The 23,493-nt window shown below is 40.8% G+C and overlaps 1 protein-coding gene across 6 annotated transcripts in view; it reads right to left on the bottom strand.

The window, feature by feature from the left end:
• The window catches only part of PRIM2 (DNA primase subunit 2), a 145,984-nt gene that overhangs the window by 7,667 nt on the left and 114,824 nt on the right, over positions 1-23,493 (bottom strand). For all 6 annotated transcript variants that reach the window (XM_056565793.1, XM_056565791.1, XM_056565792.1 and 3 more), the window contains 3 exons: positions 13,217-13,343; positions 11,582-11,664; positions 1,299-1,367 (listed from right to left, as the gene is read on the bottom strand). In XM_056565793.1, coding sequence (XP_056421768.1) covers positions 1,299-1,367; positions 11,582-11,664; positions 13,217-13,343 — 279 coding nt within the window. The remainder of the gene's footprint in view (positions 1-1,298; positions 1,368-11,581; positions 11,665-13,216; positions 13,344-23,493) is intronic.

The raw sequence follows: 23,493 nt of genomic DNA, 5'->3' as shown, positions 1-23,493 counted from the left end.
AAGGTGTAAACTAGATACAGTGGAGCTATAGAAAACTATAGATAAAAAATAAGCACTCAAAATACATGTAAACATTAAGAACATCTCATTATATATCCCCACACCTCTTGATTGAATAGTTAGTGTAATATTATGTCTGATACTTGTCTTTGTACCCCATAATTGTAAGCGCTGCGGAATCTGTAGGCGCTATATAAATAAATAAATAAAATTATAAAACTCATCAGCTATTCCCCTAATGCAGTCTTCTACACACTGTGGCCCTCCAGGCCTGTGTTGCAAAACCACAACTCCCAGAATGCCTAAACAGCCAACTGCTGCAGTTTGGAGACCACTGCCATAAGGGATAAGTGTGTTCACACCCCACCATCTTCATAACAGGGACCGGAATCTCCCGTTACAATGGAGCGACCATCATGTGTGTGCACTACTGCTATCTTCCCTGTTTTTACAAGATTGTTGAAGATAGAGCAGAGTGCTCAGTTATCCCAGGGCGCTCCCACAGTTAATATATAAGACACCGTTCTCATGACTGCTGGGGGGGGGGGGGGGGAGGGTCTGACGGCCAAGATGATATGTTCTAATGGTGGGACAACCTCAAAGTTATTATTCCCCATGAGATGTTGCAATAAATTTACAAGAAGAGCATAGCACACTGGATATGGAGCTATATGCCCAGTGTTATTTAGGAACCTAGCAATGCAGCTTGTATAGCTATTCTCTATGTCATGTCTGCGGACGCTGAGGATGAAGGCTCTGAACAGAACCTCTGACAGCAGTGTGAATAGGGCCTATTAAGATTATGTCCTCTAATACAGATTGAGATCCATTTGGCTAATACATGGAAAACAATTACATAACTGTGTTTCTTTTACAAACTACTAATTTCCAGTTTTTGCCCTTTGCTAACACAATTAATCATTTCTATTATGATATTACAAATGAATAAAAGTAGGAGACTTCAGCCTGAATAGACACCATGAAAACTAGGAACCCACAGCAAATCCTCAAGAGTATACAGTGACAAAGAGTGGGAAAGCTTTCCCGCTGTCCATGCAAATTAGGAGTTCTGGGCAGAAAATTATTCTTGTGTGCAGCTTTTTATTTTTATTTTTTTTTTTATATGGAAAGAAACTCAAATTGGCACTTCTGCTTACCTAACCTAATATTTTTGGGTGTCAAGAATGATTTAGGGAAAAAGATCACTTGGAAATTATGCTCAGAGAATTTTATTTCATGGGGAAGAGCGCCTTTTTTGAACTAGTTATTTGCAATAACTGGCAATATTCTGCACTTACATTGTGTGTTAACTCAAAGTACTTCTGGCAGGCGAGCTGAAAATGCATACCCTTGACCAGGTCCAATATCTAAAACGGAAAAATAAATTAAAAGTTAATGAAATAGGAAACAAATAGATCACTGCAATAACACACAAAATAAAATAAAAAGATCAGAGGTAAACCAATCTTAAAGTATATGAGATTACTGCTTATGAGAAATTCCTGGAGTTTGCTATATTACAGATACACAAGATATAAACAATATAACAGGGTGTGGTTGTACTTTAAGGCAGCTAAGATTTTTTTTTCCTCTATTTGCCAGAATCCTTCCATCCTCACTCCTACCTTATTTGTACAGTCAGAAAGGATTCATACCTTCAGATTTACAGAAGAGATCAGGTTACAGCTGCCCAAATGAGTCTCTGGGAAGGTGAGGAGAAAGGAAGTGCAATGAGAAAGACACACACACTGGTGCCATACTCAGTACTGCTGCATAATATCCTCCATGCTTCAAAAGATGTACTATAGTTATTGGGGAGCAGAATTCACTCTTCTGCATGTGTGTGTGTCTTTGCCATGTATCATAACAGTCACCACCACTGGAACTGAGCTCTGAAGTATAACTTGCATCCGGGTAAAACAGCTAAAAAATTCAATTAACATGTACACACCCACCCAACTAAAAAACTAAACTGCTACTGTTTTTTTTCGGTCACCTTGCTGGTCAATGTTTTGGCAGGGTTTGATTTTGGCAAGGAAGATCATTTGATTGGTATGTTTTGGGGTGCATATGACCCCAAATATGTACCAATAAAAATTACATCTCACCCTGCAAAAACCAAACCCTTACATAAATGGAACATTAAAAAATAGTCTTAAAACTGGTGAAGGAAAGAAATGTATTTTTTTTTTTTTTTTTTTTGGGAAATAGCATCAATAGTTAACATATATAAACTTGTACATTATAACGTACATTAAAAAAGTCCCATAAACACTAGCCTTCATACATGGGGTTAATGCTCACATATAGTAGTAATGACATGCCAAGCTGCAATGTTAAAAGTGCCCAGTCTCTTTAACCAATCATGCTCAGTAAAACAGCACAGGATGGAAGATAATGTTAATAGTGTAGTATTAAAGAACAGCTTTAAGTATAGATGTGGTTTTACCACCTTTAAGCCTGAATTATTTATGAACGCAACACGGCCATGTAATCAGATTAAACAATGTTCCAGCTAACCGAATGGAGCCCTACCAAGTACCTCAGTGTGAAAGTTCCCTTTCCAACATCTGTTAAGATGACAGCCTGTTAAAAATACAATTTGCTTCTTAATTTTGACTTTATGTAATCTCTTCAGGGTTGACTGCTCTCCAATTCTTATCAACAAAATGTAATGCTTATTGACCTTTATAGTGGATAGACAACATCCCTTGCTAAGTCCCATACAACAATCAAAAGAAGTCCTTTGCCAGCTTATCAAATCCAGGAAATTGCTGCTATGAAGCGATAACCTCTACTAGAGTACACACTTGAAGAAAGGTGACATCTTACCCCTCCCATGCTATCCTACGCAAGGCAAAGCAATCGAGTCAGCCTCAAATCCCTTCTGTCCACATTATTAGATACTGCATTACTTATTGAAGGCTGAAGAAATAAATTACACGTGCTGAATGGATTAAATCACCAGATACGGTCAGAAGTGCTAGCTATTTGGTTTTCTTGTTACAGCCGAGCAGATTATATATGTGCCTTACAATTCATTTCTCAGTGTAAGCATTAAGGATGTTTGCCTTATGAAAAGTCACAGCCACTACAAACAGTCATGAAACCGGCTGAGAATGCATCTGTCATTTCTATCAAAGTCTTCACATAAGTTACTATTAATAAAGTATTAGGGCTGCAACGATTATTCTTTAAAACTCGATAACAGGATTGGTTGTCGACGAATCCAGTTATCGAATAATGGGCCGATTAGTTGGTCATAAGGCTGCTGCAGGTGGGGCGGTCAGACGCTAGGCCGCACCCTCTGTTCATCAAGTCCCTGTCCCACCCTCTGCTGACCCACTGCTTACCAATCACACGTGCAGGGCCAGTTCTTCACTTTTCATAGGGGAGGCAATCCCAAATGCTGAACGCCCCCCCCCCCCCCCCCTCAGATGCGCAGTCACAGGCCCGCCCACTGCTCACACTGCCAGCAGCACCCAATCCCCCCGGACACGGAGCGCTGCCACAGTGGTCCACCCCAGTCCCACAGTGTAAGCAAATCTCTCCCTCCCTTCCCACACAGTCATACAGTGTAAGTGGCATGCAAACATTACCATCACCAACCCCCCGGCACCACCCACCCCCCACCACACACACACACACAATGGTGCAATGCTTGGCAATGCATGGCTAACTGTCTGAACTATAAACATAGTGAATCATTAACATTTTATTTTAATAGTTCAGACAGTTACCCATGCAGTAGTATCAAATTTACGCTGGTTTCTGTACAGAATCATTAATAATGATCCTGTACGGCAACCGGCGTAAACATAACATAAAAAAAAAAATTTTTTATCAAAAATTGTTGCTGTTTGGTCACATCACATGCTAGAAACTTTTAATATGGCCACTGTACATCATTTTTCAAGTAGAATCAGTTGAACCTGTTTTTTTTTTTTTTCATTTTGAAATTTTTTCCGATTAATCAATGAAATAATCAACAACTAATGAATTATTAAAATAATCATTAGCTCCAGCCCTATAAAGTTTTATACGGACGCCTATATTTATGAACAACATACTTTCATAAGCTCCAAATACCGTAGTTACCTAATCCATACTTTTTTCATGGTTCTGTAGCGCTCAGAAGATCACACATGTACACACTCATTGGCAATAACTAAATAATGCTGGAATTCCATGCAACTTTATATAGGTGAATGTAAGGATGGTATATGTACCACAGGTGACTCTAGTCAAGGTGTAGAAACATCTTAAAGATGATCAAAAGAAATGGGAGACCCTAAATTTTAAGTGCCAGAGCAAATTTTTCAACAAGTTTGCAAAGATTTAAAAAATATATATATTTTACATGCTTATTATGTGGTATTGATTGCAGAAACATTGGGGAAAAATAGATATTTTTTTTTTTGTTATAAACATAAGGCAAAAACATAACAAAATAGGGAAAAAAAAGTTAAAGTGTCTGAAAACTTTCCAAATGCGCTGTTTTGTGAGGTAAAAAATTTAAATTTGTGATTTGTCATTGCTTGTGACTTTCCATGCATTAGAATTTCTAGCTAGAGATAATATAAAACATTGAGAGTATACAATGCTGATACACAAACATGGCAATGTGTTAGATGTGAACAGTAAGAATCATGTTAGTGACTGCCAGGCTGAAAAAACCCAAAACACATATGCCAAGCCCAGATGGTTTACCCTCCGGCACACAACATAAAGCTGTAGTCAGATGTAAAGATTTTGCTTCTCTCACTTGATGCTATTCTATAATCGTCATCCAGAATAGCGATACCTCCTGGTAACTATAAACACATGTATGCCCAGTAACCAAAGGACCGAGCAATTTGCTAATGATTTCTCAACTGGTATGAACTTGAACTACTGCAACACACACAAATGACTACATTATGATAATGATACTGAAGTGTTTACACGCAGTTAAAAGATACCAGGCTAAGAGAGACAAAATCATCATATAAAGACACAGTAATGGTTTGTGCTACAAGCATTAGTAGAACATTAGGATATGTGCACCCCATTAGAGTGGTACAAGCTGCTGCACATTACAAGATTTATTCATGGGCTTCTTTTGTTTTTGGAAACGGTAGAGAGAGCAGGAACTCATTACAAATGGCAAAAGCATCTGTTTCCACTGAATGTGGACTGAACTGCTACGTATGCAGGGGACACCAAATACTTATTCTCTATCAAAAGAGAAAAAAAATATCTTAAGTACTTCTGTACCTAAAGGGTTGTCTAGGATAAGAAAAAATGTGGCTTCTTTCTTGCAAAAACAGCACCACTCCTGGCCAAAGGTTGTGTTTGGTATTGCAGCTCAGTTCCATTGAAGTGATTAGGACTGAGCTGCAGTACTACATACAACCTGAGGACAGGAGTGGTGCTGTTTTCTTAAATCCTCGACAACCCTTTTAAAGGGAACCTGTCATACTAAACATGCAGTATGATATGATGGCATCATGCTATAAAGCAAGAGAAGCTAAAAAATATTAATATATAACTTTCCAGTAAAATCCTAAGTCAGTGGTTCTTAACCTTGTTGGAGGTACTGAACCCCACCAGTTTCATACAGGGTTCCCTCTTAATTGGATAAATAAAATATGATTTTTTCTAATTCAAAACATAGGAGGTATATATTTATACATAGGTGCACAATATGAACAAAACCATTAAGAACAAAGAACAAAACCATGAAAACATGATTTTCACACAAAAACATAATGAATATTTACTGCAAATCAGTGTGACTTCTGCTGTTGTCTTTCAGAGACCAGTGCAGAAATGCGCGGCTTTACCTTGGCAAGTGCCACTCTCATGTCATTTACGCAACAATGGCAGTGTTCCCCCAAATTAGGCAGGCAGTGTTCCCCCACATTAGGCAGGCAGTGTTCCCCCACATTAGGCAGTCAGTGTTCCTCCACATTAGGCAGGCAGAGTTCCCCCACATTAGGCAGACAGAGTTCCCCCACATTAGGCAGGCACTGTTCCCCAACATTAGGCAGGCACCGTTCCCCCCCACATTAGGCAGGCACCGTTCCCCCACATTAGGCAGACAGAGTTCCCCCACATTAGGCAGGCACTGTTCCCCAACATTAGGCAGGCACCGTTCCCCCCACATTAGGCAGGCACCGTTCCCCCACATTAGGCAGACAGAGTTCCCCCACATTAGGCAGGCACTGTTCCCCCCACATTAGGCAGGCACTGTTCCCCCACATTAGGCAGGCAGTGTTTCCCCCACATTAGGCAGGCAGTGTTTCCCCCACATTAGGCAGGCAGTGTCCCCCCACATTAGGCAGGCAGTGTCCCCCCACATAAGGCAGGCAGTGTCCCCCCACATTAGGCAGGCAATGTCCCCCCACATTAGGCAGGCAGTGTCCCCCCACATTAGGCAGGCAGTGTCCCCCCACATTATGTAGGCCAGTGGTCTTCAACCTGCAGACCTCCAGATGTTGCAAAACTACAACTCCCAGCATGCTGGGAGTTGTAGTTTTGCAACATCTGGAGGTCCACATGTTGAAGACCGCTGATGTAGGCAGTGATCCCCCACAGACATACAGCCTCCAGCCATATACAGTGTATGGCTGGAGGCTGTATGCCTGTGTACTGCCCACTTCAGTGCTCCGACCACCGCTCCGACTATAGCAGTAGGTCTCGGCACCGGTGGTCGGAGCACCGAAGATGACGCGCCGCTGGTCACTTACCAAGCTGGCCAGTGCGCGTCTTCCTCCTTCTCTATCCTCCGGTCCTCGGCGCCTTTGTTTCTATGGGCACACGCATGGGACATCAGTGACGTCCCGGCGGCCCTGCGTTTTTAAACTTAACGCGGGGCCGCAGGGAGTTAATAGTGATGGGGGGGGGGGGAATTGCCCCGTCGCTACAGGACAGGCAAACCCCAGCTCTGCTCGGGGCCCCAAGCAACTGCTTGGTTTGCCTGTCCTGTTGCGACCTCCCCCGCCGAACCCCCGGCACTGACTCACCAAACCCTTGGGGTTCGATCGAACCCAGGTTAAGAACCACTGTCCTAAGTAGTCAAGTGGGTCATAGATATGTAGTCAAGTGGGTCTTCCTTAGTAATCGACAGCTTTCTGCGTATAAGTTATCCAGGAACTTTACCTGCAAAACTACATAATCTGCTCAGTTCCTTCTACTCCATGTTAAAATTCAAATGCTGATACTTTTCTTCAATGTATGCCATTAAGGGAGAGTTGGGAAGCATAACAGGAGATTGGGGGGCTCACACTATATGTGGAAGAAAATATGTCAAGGTTTCTGCGTTACATGTAACCCACGTGTCAATTAGTGGAAGCAGTAAAAGAAATAGATGCAGACCTTAAGGTATATATTTGTATGTGAAATGTGGTGTGTATTGTGAGAGTAGGAATTAGTTGGGATAGGACTGGTTGTATATATAACAGTATTTTATTAGATTACACAGAATAGTCCAAGCAGGGCCCTTGCTATGGACTAGACAACATACAGATTAATGCACAATATTAGATAAAAAGTAGATAAAAAATAAAGAATATTTAGTCCATATAGCAGCCACCTATTGCATGGGAGTTATTAGTCTGATGCTGACCGTAGCTTATGGCAGATTAGTATAGCGAGTGTTCTGATCGCAATAATTGTAACAGATGTTGTCAGAGTTAGTATCTGAGGTTACAACAAAAGTTAATAGTTGTAGGTAAATAGATAGTTGTTGGTGCTTCTGCACCACTCACCGCTCCGTATCCCTGAGATGGTGGCCCCTGATGTGCTGGGCTCCGTGGCACGGACTGGCTCTGCTCTGCGTCTGTGCGGTAAAGTCTCAGGGTTCCTCCGATGGTGTGGAGAGTTTTGCAGCAAGCAGCTGTGGTGAGTGGACGCAGGCAGTGATAATCGAAATACTGTGTATGGACGGCGTTCACTTGGTTGAGTGAGCACGTCCTGGTTTGTCTCAAACAGTGGTCCCTATTGCAGGGGGTTCCATCTGTTGCAAGTTTGGATAGTTTGAATTGGATCCTATAGATGGTCAATACGATAGGGTAGTGCTAGACGTGTTTCAGGGAGATCCCTTTTTCAATAGCTCAAGGGGTCTCCCCGAAATGCGTCTAGCACTCTACCCTATCATATTGACCACCTATAGGATCCAATTCAAGCTATCCAAACTTGCAACAGGTGGAACCCCCTGCAATAGGGACCACTGTTTGAGACGAATCAGGACGTGCTCACTCCACCAAGTGAACACCGTCCATACACAGTATTTAGATTATCACTGCCTGCGTCCACTCACCACAGCTGCTTGCCGCAAAACTCTCCACACCATCGGAGGAACCCTGAGACTTTACCGCACAGACGCAGAGCAGAGCCAGTCCGTGCCACGGAGCCCAGCACATCAGGGGCCACCATCTCAGGGATACGGAGCGGTGAGTGGTGCAGAAGCACCAACAACTATCTATTTACCTACAACTATTAACTTTTGTTGCAACCTCAGATACTAACTCTGACAACATCTGTTACAATTATTGCGATCAGAACACTCGCTATACTAATCTGCCATAAGCTACGGTCAGCATCAGACTAATAACTCCCATGCAATAGGTGGCTGCTATATGGACTAAATATTCTTTATTTTTTATCTACTTTTTATCTAATATTGTGCATTAATCTGTATGTTGTCTAGTCCATAGCAAGGGCCCTGCTTGGACTATTCTGTGTAATCTAATAAAATACTGTTATATATACAACCAGTCCTATCCCAACTAATTCCTACTCTCACAATACACACCACATTTCACATACAAATATATACCTTAAGGTCTGCATCTATTTCTTTTAGAGTTGGGAAGTACCCATTGTTTTTATTCAGTTTATAAAACCTAATGTATCTGGCACAGGTATGCTGCTGTGTATACCATCCTGCCAGTATGGGATCCTGATCCCATTTTTGAACATGGTAATCTAAGACAGACAAACAGAAAATAAAATGCAGAAAAGAAGTTAAATCCTTTAACACCTTAAGGACAGACCCATTTTTTACCCTAATGACCAGGCCTTTTATTTATTTATTTATTTTATTTAAATGTGTCTCTTTAAATGGTAATAAATTTAGAATGTTTTTCTGAGCAGAGCGATTCCGAGACTGTTTGTTGGTGACATATTTTACTTTATATAAGTGGTGCATTTTTACTGAGACATGCAGCATTTTTTGTGAAAAACTCCAAAATATTGTGAAAACTGAAAAATGTCTGGCTTTTTAATAATTTTTTATGGTGTTCCCTGTGTGGTAAAAGTGATGCTATATATTTATTCTGTGGGTCTAAACGATTATGGTGATACCCATTTTATATAGCTTTTTATATGTTTTTTTTCCTTTTCTGAGCAAAATCCTTTTTTTCCCTTTTTTGTTTTATTTTCCGACAGCCGTAACTTTTTTACTTTTCGTCCGACATCATTGAGTGAGGGGTTATATTTTGCGGGACAAGCTGTAGTTTTTATTGGTATCATTTTTGTGATACATGCTACCTTTTGATCTTTTTTATTACGCTATTTGTACCAAAATTGGCAAACTTTGCGTTTTTTTTTTAGTGGTGGGATAATTTACATTATAGCTTTATAGAACACGTCCTTACGGACGTGGCAATACCTAGTATGTATGATTTGTGTTTTTTTATGATAATAGAGGTCTTTATTTGGGAACGGGGCTTTTGTTTTATTTTACACTTCATATTTTTATTGAAGAACCTTTTATTATTTTATTTTTCCCTTTAACAGGTTATACTATGCTGCAATACATTTGTACTGCAGCAAAGTATAACCAGATGAGCTGCGCACACTACAGCCTGTGCAATCCAGCCTGTGGCTATCTGACAGGCTTTCGTAGCCTGCAGACAGGAGGCCATCAGCTGGCCTCTTGCTGCCATAGCAACCAACGGTGACATGCAATCATATCATGGCGCTGCCATTTGTGAACAGGGGGAGCACCCTCCCCCTGTCAACACCATAGATGTTGTGATCAGGATTGATCACGGCATCTATGGGGTTAATGCTGCCAGGACCGGCACAATCACGGCCCTAGCAGCTGCGGTTGGACACTGGCTGTGATCGCGAACATGTCGGGTGCTGGGACGTATGCTGACGTCCTATAGCGGAAGGGGTTAAGGTCCAAGCCTATTTTCGCATTAAGGACACATTCGTTTTTTCCTCCTCCCCTTCTAAAAATCATAACGCTTTCAATTTTGCACCTACAGACCCTTATAACGGCTTGTTTTTTGTGTCACTAATTTTACTTTGTAATGACATCAATCATTTCATAACAAAATCTACGGGAAAAATCTTTATCCTCACCATCCCCGGGGAATGCTCTTGCTCCCAGAGATGGTAAACATATGAAGTTGTAAACTAGTCACTGCCGCGGCCGTAAGTAGTTCCCTGGACGGGGAGCTCCACTCACCTATTCCAGTTCTTCGGCCGGCAGCGACACCCCCTCCGCTTGATTGATGGGCCGCGTCATTGCTCTGCTCACTGAACAGATTGAGCAGAGAGATGATGCGACCTGTCAATCAAGCTGAGGGAGCGTCGCTGCTGGCCAAAGAATGAGAGTAGGTAAGTGGAGCTCCACGTCCAGGGAACTACTTATGACCGCGGCAGTGACTAGTTTATAACTTCATATCTTCACCGTCCCTGGGGGTAGGAGCGTCCCCGGGGGATGGTGAGGATAAAGATTTTACCCGATATATCGCTGTGCCAAGCAATATATAGGGTAAAATCTGAAGTATGAGGCCATCACCCCTCAGCATCCCTTCCCTCACCATCCAGATGATGTTTGAAGGGTCCTCCCCCTTCTCACATTACATATTGTCAGAGAGTAATCCTGCATTATCTAGGCCTTTGGTAACATAGAAACAGATTGTGCTGGCAGATAAAAACAATTTGACCCATCTAATATTCTAAATACTATCAATAGTCCTTGTCCCTATCTTATATGTCTTGTCTTTCCTCTAAGCTATACATGTTAAGGTCCTTTAGCCTTTCCTGATAAGTTTTATCCTGTAGTCCATGTACTAATTTAGTAGCCCTTCTCTGAACTCTCTCCAAAATATCTCTATCCTTCTGGAGATACAGTCTATGGTACTGCGCACAATACTCCAAGTGTTCTGTACAGCAGCATGAGCATGTTCCTCTCTACTGCATTCTGCTAACATTTCCTTCTGCTCTATGACATTTTTTGCCTACCTTGAAGTCTTCTGACATAATAACCCATAAATCCCTTTAATCAGATAGAGGTTAGGACTGTATCACATATTCTATACTCTGTCCTCAGCTACAGTAGTACAATATCTCAAGTGATAATAGAGTGAGCCAGACTCAGTCTCTACTCTTAACCCAAAAAAAAAAAACTGTTAATAAAAGGCAATGTTAGGCTAAGTAATGCTTAACAGTTTTATATGATTTATTTTCCCAATGCTCTTTCAGGATATCCGATTTGAAAATGTCATTTTCTGAACATGATAACCTGGCAGGAATTCTGATATGCATCTTCAGTGAAAACAATGATAATAATTTTACATACCTGATTTATTCCTGCGGAGGAAACCTTAAATGACTGCAGTTTCTGCTTCAGCAGTTCTGGATCACTGTGCCTAAAAGGACAACCTAATAGAAGGATGCAATTAGAAAAAAAAGTTTGTTTACCCAAGAACGAAGACTCTACGCATTGTTGATGCTTCCTAAACTGACTAAATTACTACTAATTGCTTCGGAAAGCCATAATGATAAAAGAGAACTTCATTCTTCATGCCTGTGACTGCTACATTGTTTTTCTTTTTCACCAGAAGTCTTGCGTGTTTATTAGAGCATTGCAGATTAAAGATTTCCAGGGAACACGATAGAAAGGAGTAAGCAGACATTCACTTCCTATAAACTGGAGTCATTAATTCAATGCATGTAAGCTGAGCACAGCTGAAGAAAGCCTGGCCTTGCTGGACTGTGCTTTGTAATAATTCTTCTTTACAATGAAAATCTACGTATTCCTTCCAAGACTTGATATCATTTAAGAACTTACAAGTTTTTCCCACAAATTTAAAATATAGTACACAATTGCTAGTTATAGTCCAAGGCTCAGTTCTTGGTCCCAGTTTTTTTTTTAATACTATTTAAAGAAGAAAAAGTATCCTTAAAATAAAGGCAGCAAGTAATATACTCTATAAATTTATTGTTTTGATTTAAGGGGAACCAGTCATGAGATTTTACCATATATAACGTGCGACAATGCCCGCAGGGATGGTAAGCATATGAAGTTAGAAAGTGTCCCCCGCCAGCCCTGTAAGTAATCCTCTGGGTGGGGAGCTATACTCCCCTAGTCCCATGTTCTCGGGCTGAGCCCCCTGAGTATAACTGACAGCCCATATCATTGCTGTGCTCCATTTGCTGAGGGAGAGGAGCAGTTATGTGGCTGTCAATCACACTCAGGGGGGCATGATTACAGCCAGAGAAGACAGGACTAAGTAAGTCCCCGCCCAGGGGACTACTTCGGGGAAGGCAGGGGAGACTTTTCAACTTCATATCCTCACCATCCCTACGGGAGGAACGTCTCCCAGGGATGGTGAGGAAGAAGAATTAACCACACATTATATATGGTAAAATCTCATGACAGGTTCCCTTTAAATAGTTATTCTGGCAAAAAAATAATGATAGGCTATCCTTCGGGGATCAGCTGCTCTGCCAGATCTATGCTGTGACTAAGGCTGAAAGCAGTTGGCTCCATTCAGTGCATAGTGGTCGTGTCTGGTTACTGCAGCTAAACATCCGATCACTATAATTATAAACCTTTACACCAGTGTTTTCCCAAACAGTGTTTCTCCAGCTGTTGAAAACCAACAACTCCCAGCATGCCTGGACAACCTTTGGTTGTAGTTTTGCAACAGCTGTAGACACACTGCCTGACACTGTCTTCTATCTATAAGCAGAGAAATAAATCCTGGAAAAAAAAGTGGGAAATCCAATCTTGACATGCAAATCAATTTCAATATTATGGCCTGTAGGCACATAAATCCCACCAGATTTACACTATACACAAAATTACACTCATGGTCTATATACGTTATTGATACAGTCACCAACACAGTATGGGCATTTGAATATAGATGCATTTCCAAATATATTCTTCGTAAACTACAATGCAGGTTGAAGCGGATAACAAAATTACCATGATAGTCGCCTTGACTTGGTGGGTTTGATAAAATTATTTTCATGCAGCTGTATGGTGTATAGTCGGTTCTCTTTCCCTCCTTTCCATAGTTATGGCGAATAGAATAAGAATATGTTTTGTCAAACTGGAAATAAAACAACATTTGTTAGAACACTGGGCAAGAAGTGATGAGAATATTAAAAATGAACATCGGGATAACAAAAATGGTGTTCTATAATATACGTGAAATACTTTTAAAAATGATAAAATGTGTGTTACCAAAATTTCTGTGACTATCCAATTTATCAGAATTTTCATATGTTGCAGAAACAGCCACATTCAAAAGGTATGAAATAAATTTGCTATGTGAACATACCCTTTCAGCTATACCTATTGGTTAAGTGAAAATTCATGAAGGCCGGCAATACTGGATCTGTAAGACTTTTGAACACACATTTGATTCTGAAAATAATTATGCCAAAACCTGTATCTAATAACAGTATAAATAAAGTAATGAGGAAATCTTCTAGGAGCTAGGACACTTGTATTTCAGATAGCCATTTTTGGTACATGATCATCATCTATAGTGGTTATGGAGTGGTCAGGATAGTATGACCCTTAATTAAAAATAAAGTTTTTGTTTTGCATATTTTGACCTATTTTCATGTAATCATTTTTCACCACACAGGGGTTGAATGTTTAAGTTTCTGATGTCAAATACAACATATAGTACAATGCTACAGTACTAATGTATTGCCATGCCTTATGCCTGTCAGTGTGTTACAGACAGGAAATCTATAAGGTAGTTACAGACAGGAGATCTATTAGGCACTGCCCTAGGCATGGCTTTACCATTGTTGTCTTGACAACCTACCACAAAAAAATGTATAAAAAAAAATTAAGGGAAAAAAAAACAAAAACAAATCAAAAGTAATGCTGTAATATAACTTTACATTTGGGAGTTATCAAATGCTTTAAAAAGCAAGCTTATGTTCTAAACCATGAGTTGTGCAGTTTTTGTAGCATATTTCAAAAATAGTTTGTTTTAGCACATGTGTCTTTTGGTTGCATTTTTTCTTTTGATTATTTGATCATGTGATCAAAAAGCAATGCATATTCACAATTAACAAATGTGGTTTTTTTTTAGCACAAATTATGGAAGTCAAGGTAAGAAAAAGTAACTTACACCTATAACATGCTACCACTGACCCTTTCCGGCGGCAGTACTATGTGTGTAGTGAGTTTTGGAGGTGGGGCCGTGTGCAGGCATGACTGTGACGTGCGGTCAGCCTCCAAAACTCACTGCACACATAGGGCTGCGGCCGGAAAGCTCTGTGTGTGTGTATAGTGAGCAAGGAATATGCAGCGTATTTCCCGCTGCTGCCATAAATTTTGTGCAGCGTGAAATACGCTGCGTATATGCCAAGTGGGAACACACCCTTAGTGAGGAAAAATGCCAGAAACATAAGAAGTATTGCAGATATAGCACAGATGTACTCATTTTTGTTAAAGGAAAACCTGGTGTAATTTGCCCATAGGAACTAATTAGAGTTCACCTACCACTTTACCAGAGCTCATATGGAAGCTGAGCTGTGATAGTTGCGGTGGGTAAACCATTCCAGATTGGTAAATCTGGGCCATAGTGTTTTACAACTTCCAACTCACTTTAAGCAGGCTGCATTTTTTTTCCACTGAAACATGCTTTTCTGGCCTTCCTTTTTTTCCCCTGGTGTTTTTCAGAAAATAGGAATAGATTCCAGCAGAGTGGAGTGCAGGCAATCTTTGTCAAGTGTAAATTCTGAAACATTAGACCTTAAGAATCTCAAACAGCAGAGATTATGTAATGGCCTTTTGTACATCAAAGAATAATGTTATGCGCTTCCACTTAAAAAATGGAACAAAGGAGGCGCATGCACGCAGCTCGCTGAGGAGGAGTGCTTCATGTGAGTTCCACGCCACTCACCACTTTCAGGCTTTAAAAAGCACTGTTCATTCAGCTATTTAGCTGAGAAACTTGCCTTTACAATGTCTAAGATGGACAAGATGGGAGCTGGTCTGTCTCCGCGCTCTCTTTCGCAGACTCTCGGACATTTTCTGTTCAAGCGCCAGAGCCAAGATGGCGCTGGTTCCATGTCCTGCCCAGACCCTGGAGCTCTTCGAGGAGGAGGATATCACTGACGCCTTACCAAGCACACTGGAACCTGATGATCCTCTTAACCCCTTCATGACCCAGCTAGTTTTGGCCTTCATGAGCCAGTCCGTTTTCTCAAATCTGAAATGCGTCTCTTTAAGTGGTAATAAATTTTGAACTGCTTTTACCAGGCAAAGTAATTCAGAGATTTTTTTTCAAGACATATTGTACTTTATATTAGGGGTAAATTTTTGTTGATACATGAAGCGATTTTTGTGAAAAACTCTAAATTATTGTGAAACATTATGTTTGAAACTCTACTTGTAAGAGAAATAGTCATGCTAAATAAATTTAGTTATTAATTCACATCCACACCATGTCTACTTTATGCTGGCATCATTTGTTAAACATTCTTTTACGACATTAGAAGGCTTATATTATGAGCATTTTTTCAAATGTTCAACAAAAGTTCAAAATCCATTTTTTTTTTTTTTTTTGGGAACAATAAAATTTTGAATGTGTGTGTGTGTGTGTGTGTGTATGTATAATTATATATATATATATATATATATATATATATATATACACTTTACTGAGTGCTGCAACCGCTTTTTGTTTATCTACATTGGAGACCAGTGACCAAGGTCCATCTGGCTGCTTGCACCAAAATTCTTTTTTATGGTGTGCTGCAATATATATATATATATATATATATATATATATATATATATATATATATATATATACACATACATATACACACACACACACGTTTATATATTCATTTATTTTACTTTTTTTTTTTTTTACAACAGCTCCCCCTAGTGTCTAGTGCACAAAACCTGCAGTACCAGGTTTAGGACACATGGGGGAGCTGTTGTACAAAAAAAAAAAATGAAGTGGAAGTGAACGTAAAGCATGCCGGCGGGCACAGAAGGCACATCTTCGGCAGCTCGGGACGGGTAAGGGACGCCAAGGGAAGGGGGGCAGATAAGGGACACTGGGGCCTCCTAGCAGGGCAGTGTGTGTGTCCCGATCACCGTGATCGGGACACACACACACTGCGCTGCTCAGGATCTTTCTACGCGAAACACTGCCATCAGTTAGTCAGATTTGACTAGCTGATAGGAGCGATCGCTGTGTGTCCACAATGACCCTGATGGGAGTTTCCTTATTCTGGAAGGCCTTTTTCAGGATTCTCGTCTTCGCATAGTCAACTCATATGTGCCTAATGAGGACCCTCTGTCATTTTTTGTTAATCTTGCCTCTCGGCTTGACTCTCCAATATGATCCCCCTTATCTGGTGTGGTGATTTCAATTTGGTTTTTAATGGGAAGCTTGACCGCTCCAGTTCTCAGGCATTCTGCCATACTGGGACACAACAGAGGCTCCTCATGAGCACATATGCAGCTCATACACTTTCTGACACTTGAAGGGAACACAACTTGGCTTAAAAAGAGTACACCTACTACTCCCGGCCCACAACCTATATACCAGAATTGACTGGATACTCGCAAACTCTGCACTACTTCACTTACTATATGCAAGACATATTCATTACGCTTAGTTCGCTGCCATACCCCCTTTACCTGGTGTTTAAATTAATCAGTGTTATGCGTCCCCATATTTACTCCCAGATTGAGGCTGACTTACGTACCTATTTCACCTCTAACTCCCCGGCAGAGAATGATGTAGGCTGGTCTTGGATGGTCCATAAACCCTATATTAGGGGCTGCCTTATCAAACTAGCAGCTGAATTTAAGCGTAATAGACACCAAGCCCAGGCTCAAATAGAACACAAACTGGAGAGGCTTGTAACAGCTCATCAGATTAACCTCACTCTGTATCTTACCCAAGTGGTTCGGACTGCTAGACTACAACTTTATGCTGTCCTGTCGGACCATACCAAGAAGGCTTTGCGCTGGATGCAGTCTTCTTATTACAAGTGGGCCAACAAGCCAGATTGATTGTTTCTGGCGAAGCATGGAAGCTAACAGAGGTTGAACCATGTACATAGGACACAGCTCAGAACGGGGATTCCTACCTCTCATCCCTCTCGTATTTCTGACGTTTTTCATACTTTCTACTCTTCTTTATATAAAGAATGTTCCACTCCTCCTCCCCATCTGCTATTGATACCTTTCTCCACACTCTCTCTTCGCCCTATATTTTTCAACTGTATAGAGACTCCCTTAATTCTCCTGTTACGGACAAGGAAGTTTCTAGATCTATCTCAGACCTTAAAAATGGAAAAGACCCAGGCCACCTTTCAGCACAATATTATAAGAAATTCAGCCATGTACTCACCACATATATTACAAAGTTCTTTAACAAATTATTAGGTTCCCCAATGCCCCCAGGGATCTTGCAAACTTCCATAGTAGTTATACCCAAACCCAACAAGGATCCCCTGCTGCCCTCAAATTACCATGCCATCTCCCCTATTAACTTAGACACTAAGATATTCACATCTATCCTAGCCCGTAGACTTAATTCTATCCTCCCGTCTCTCATACATATCGATTAAGTTGGCTTTATAACTGGGAGACAAGCCTTTGACAACATTCGTAAGGTTCTTTTTAATTAGCAGGAGACTGCATAAAGGTTTCCTCCTAGCATTCTCCCAGCCCTCTGGCAGGGAGCACTTGGTAGGTATTCACATTGGTGTGGTTGCATTGGAGCGGTCATTGTTACTGTGATGCTTTGTCTGTGGAGTGGTGTGGCTCGGAGCCAGGGGCTTGGTCGGGCAGCAGTGGGGCTGCCTGGCCACTGGGTCGCTCCCCCTGTAGGCATAGTGTTGCGGTGGTAGTGGTCACTGCCCTGCACTACGCCAATGTTGGGTTAGGGACCCACTGTAAATAGGTGGCCTTGATGTGGCGAGTGGGCTTGTACTTTTTGATTAAAATGTATACTAACAACCTGTTAGTGTTTGAATTTATGCTGAGAAGCAAGTAGATCAAAATACAAATTGTGGATGTGCAGCTGTGTTTCTTTTTCTCTCTTTTTGTTTTACATTCGTAAGGTTCTTAATGTTATAAATTGGGCACATACCACCAAAACGCTATTGGGCATAGACATAGAGAAGGCTTTTGACTTAGTTTCCTGGACTTAATTTTTTGGGGCCTTCAGAAGTTTTGCTTTTCAGGGGCGTTTATTTTGGCCTTACAATCTCTCTATTCTAGTCCTAAAGCTTATCGTAAACTCCCTTCCCCTGATCCTGCTCCAATTTCCATTCAGAGAGGAACTCCCAGGTGTGTACCCTATCCCCAGCATTATTTGCTCTCGCTATGGAAACCCTGGGGACTCTCCTCAGGAACCATCCTGATGTCTCTGGGGTACAAGTGAAACATCATGAGTATAAAGTCAACTTGTTCAATGATGACCTCCTTCTGACGCTAAGTCCCTGATCTCCCTCCCGAATCTGTTTGAAGCTCTTGACCGCTTTGCTTTGATGTCAGGCTTGGTTGTTAATAGATTTAAGTCTGAAGGTCTCTTCTGCAATACCCCTCAGTCTGTACAGGATCTTATCTCCACTAACTTTGATCTCCATCCTTCTTCCTTTCTCCATTATCTTGGCATCTCGCTCCCTACCTATCTCCTCTGTAGAAGCTTAATTATACCCCTCTTTTTAAGTAAATTCGCACAGACCTGGCCAGATGGGATCTTCCCCATAGCTCTTGGATAGGTCGCATCCATACTGTTAAAATTATGGTTCTACCGAGACTTCTATATTTTTCCGCACACTCCCTGTCCCGATCTGACTCTCTGAGTTGAGGTCGTTGCAAAGGGATGTATTTTATCTAACGAGGCCTACGCCCCCGTATTCCCCCGATCTATTATGTATTACCATAAGACAATAGGTGGCTTATCGGACCCTAATTTTCTTCTTTATTACCGAGCAGCCAGACTAGCACAGCTGCTCCTCTGTAATGCTCCCCTCACCGCCCCTAGATGGGCGACTCTTGAAAATGAACTTCTGACCCCTTATGCCCCTGCTTCTCTCATGTGGGTTACTGACCGGATTACTTCACTTGTCCCCGTCAGCGTCAATCTCCCTTCACTCTCGCCTTCTCTGGCGCTCAGTACACTTCAAATATTCCCTCCAGTCCCCTATCTCTCCTGCTACTCCTCTATTTCTCAATCCTGCTTTTCCCCCTGGTCTTCATTTTTCTAACCTTTCCTGGTGGCTTTCTAACCATCTGACTCTCCTCCAACACTTCTTAGTGGGCAAGAAACAGATTACACCAGCCATGTTTACCTCTAGATTTCATCCCCCTCCTGGGGAATCCTTTAGATTTACTTAAATATTTCTGTCTCCTTGCTCCCCCCAAATTCGCCTCCTCCTCCTATGAAGATATGGTTATTTACACTCCTCTACATTCTTTCCTATACTCTTGCCTCAACCAACCCACTAAATATTGTAAACTTCCTTTTATGCTGCAGTGGGAAAAGGATCTTCAGCAGACGATTCCTATGCAGGATTGGAATATGTTTTGCGCTTATCTAAGCAAAGGCAGCTGGCAAGTGTCCCTGGTCGAAACTGCACTTAAAATTTTGCATAGGACATATTATGTTCCCACACGACTTCACTCCATCTATCCTGAGGTATCGCCTCTCTGCTTCCGAGGCTGCCCCGATGGGGGCACCATGTGCCACATTTGGTGGACGTGCTCTCTAGAGGCCTCCTTTTGGAGCACCATTATAGACCTAGTGTCTTCGCTTACTAACACGACCTGTACTCCTGATCCCCTTACTTGCCTCTTTAGCCTTAAACCTGCTGGGCTCCGCACGTCTGCCTTCCCTCTTGTCCAAGACATTATATTAGCTGCCAGAATTCACATAGCGTCCAAATGGAAGTCACCTGTCCTCTCTATTCCTATGGTTTTGGATAGACTAAATAGCATTATGGTGTCTGAAAAACGTAATGCATACGTGCACTGTGGCCCGATTTACAAAAATGAGCAACCCTGGATCTCTTCACTTCACGCTACAGAGGTCTCCTATTATTTGTCCCTATGATTTTACTTATGCTGTGCTTACTTATTTTATTTCATTTTACTTTTTTTTTGCTGCCCTCGTGTTTATCTGAGACTCTATTGGTTTCTTTTTGTTTTTATTTATATACATGCCTGTAAACCTTTTTAGCTTGCAGCACACTACTCATCTGACCTTCACCGTACCCCTGTCTAAACCTCCCTGCTTCTATATAGCCACGTCTTTTCCCCTCCCTTCCTCCTTTGATCAATAAATTTCTCCTTTTGACACTAAAAAATGGAGCAAACACTAGTGACAATGGATCAAGAAGTAGAATGAACAGCATCATTACAAGTGTCTACATGATGAAAGACAAATGGAATTCCCAGGATTTACTGTTAAAATCCTGAAATATTATTTGAAACTTTTCAATATTAATAGCAGGTAGATCATATGACTTCTACAAAGTGTAAGAGGTCAAAGTTTGCTAAACTGTCATGCATTACCCTTGGAAAATGTATTTTCTGTACAGTGGAAAAGCAAAATTGGTCATATATATTCAGCTCTTGTCCAACAGATGTTCAGCTCCATTGCTTTTGCCCGGAATAGGAGGTAAAACAAAATTCTCTAGTTTAGTAAGTGATGTGATGGCTCAAGTACAGTAAGAACAAATGCGCCGCAACTTCTGTCAAGACTACAACAGTGAGCTTTAGGGTATGTTCACACTGAGGAATTGGAGAGGAAACTACTCAAGTAATTCTGCTCACTTATTCTTTTCCAAATTATATTCCAATGAAAGTTCTATTTACTTTAATGGACTTTCCGCTGCCCTGTTCATACTGAGGAATTTCTGCTAGCAGAATTCTGACCCGCCTGAAGATAAAACATGTTCATTCTTCAGGTGGCATCCTTGAGTTTAAGCCCATTGAAGTCAATTGGATTTTTTTTTCCCGATGAAATCCATTTCATGAGGAATTTAAGCGGAATTAAAGAGGAATTCAAGAGAAATCCAGAAAAGTAGAATTCAATAGCCTTCTCCTTCATCCCTCTTCATTTCCTCATGGAAATTCCGCTAGAATTCTGCTTGATGGATAAAATGACAGAAGACAACAATTTCCTGACTGAAATTATTCCTTGTGAATTCCTCTTGAATTCCTCAGTGTAAACATACCCTTAGGTGTAACTGAAGTCAGACATACCTCCACATAGGACACGATATTGCTTGTCCTGTCTACATTCAAGAGCTATCTGTCTAGAAAGTCCTGAACAAGAACACACACACATATATACATACATATATCTCAAGAAGCTAAAGAAAAGAAAGAAACAAGGGGTCCTGGTTTGGTTTCACAATGACAAAGGATTCTACCCACTCTTCTACAGTTCACCCCTGCGAGGTTGCCTGTCAGTTTGCTCAGTTAAGTAGGACACAAGCTAGTGCATTGCTAAAGCTACATACATCTACAAAAGTCAAGTAGAACTACCAGCACAAGAATATCACCAAAGCAACAAATCTGCTAATAATAAAAAAAAAAAAAAAAATAAATAAATAAATAGTGACCACATACTGTTTTCCTGAAACCCACATTGTATTTTGTAGCACTGTACCAAACTCAAGCAACATTCCTAAACATCTACCTTGTATTGTACTGTCTCAGGAGTAAATGAATGCAAACAGTTGTTTTCTAAAACCATAGCTACAGAAGGATTTTTCCTGGACTTTGCATAAAGGGGAACAGTTACCTTTATGGGCTCACAAAGGGGACACGGGGTTGTACCACTCAAGCCATGTGACATCAGGGACTACTACCCTCATCATACTAACTCACTACAGTAATCCATACAGAAGATTCTGTTATTTTGGTGCATATGGGGTTAACTAGAAAGGAAATTTTCCAGAAAATGCTGTTATGTAAAGTGTTTCAAAGCCATGAGCACCATCTGCAAATTGATGGATACTGATCAAAAACTTTCATTCTGCATTATTTATTCCTAAATGGAAGGGCATTCATTTCCAACTGTTTACAGAGCTGAAAACAAACTGAGTCTAGGACAGCTGCTAAAGAGAAAAAAAATCATTCCCTTGTCAAAACTTTTCACATATAAAAAAAACTAAAAGCATTCTGCAGTTTGTTTCTCCGTCCGTCACAACCATTCACCTTGTTGCTAAAATGTGATGGCATATTTTGTTTATCCTCTCCCAGCTATCTTCTTAGCAAGACGTGAAATTGATAATAACTTAATGCCATTTTAAATCACAAGCACACAACAGACTACCCTTTAAAATCTGACATAAAAGCATTATTTTTCCTGCTCAATCGCTCAATGTATAATACCTTAAAATTACCATAAGCCTTTGTATTTGCATGTTAAGCGGAAAAGGGAGAGAAACTTTCCAGCATTTCTGATTTACAGGAAATTAATCTCCATATTAAGTGAGTGGCTAGCCGACTTGCGATCTTAGAAGAGAAGTTGTCACCCATAAAATGTCTGGCTATGCCTTTGAGCAGTCAACCTTTACCACAGATCTTACTTGTTACTGCCATGAACTGGAATTATTCAGTAATCTAATGAGATGTGCTGTACAAATAATTATCCCCAGAACAGAACAGCCGTACTCGGCAGAAACAGATGGGATACTACCATACTTATGAATATATAATTTACAGCCAACAAAGGCATTGAATAAACAGCAGGAGAATAAACCCATTTTAAGATGCTGGTGTAGTAGGGAAAAAAGACTGTCAATCTTAAAATTTTACACACTTCATCTTTGTAACACACTACACGCCACCAAAAAAAACATGAAAATTAAAAAAAGGGGGAAAACCTACTCAGAAAAGGTTTTGGAATTTACGCAGAGAAATATTAAAACTAAAATATTTTTATATTAATGTTACACAGAAATTCCCATTGATCAAGAGGCTGCAACATTGAAGCATTGGTAGTAATGACTGTATGAGGAAAAACTATTCTATGATCAAACTAAGGGGGGGGGGATTAATCAATGCTTAGAGTAGAAAATTGGCCTAAAAAAGTAGCACAAAATGCAGCTTATAAAATAATTTGTGACTTAATGGTTGCACTTCTCCCTTTCCTGATGGGTAGCTCTGCTTTCTGGATACAATCCTGACCCTGCACCCCACTGCTCCCATATTGAGTAGCCAATTTACATAGCTGAAAGTAAAGT

The sequence above is a fragment of the Hyla sarda genome, chromosome 3 (genome assembly GCF_029499605.1).
Source record: "Hyla sarda isolate aHylSar1 chromosome 3, aHylSar1.hap1, whole genome shotgun sequence".
Classification (NCBI taxonomy): Eukaryota; Metazoa; Chordata; class Amphibia; order Anura; family Hylidae; genus Hyla; species Hyla sarda.
The sequence above is the reverse complement of the archived record's forward strand: the minus strand, read 5'-3'. Positions and strand labels throughout refer to the sequence as shown.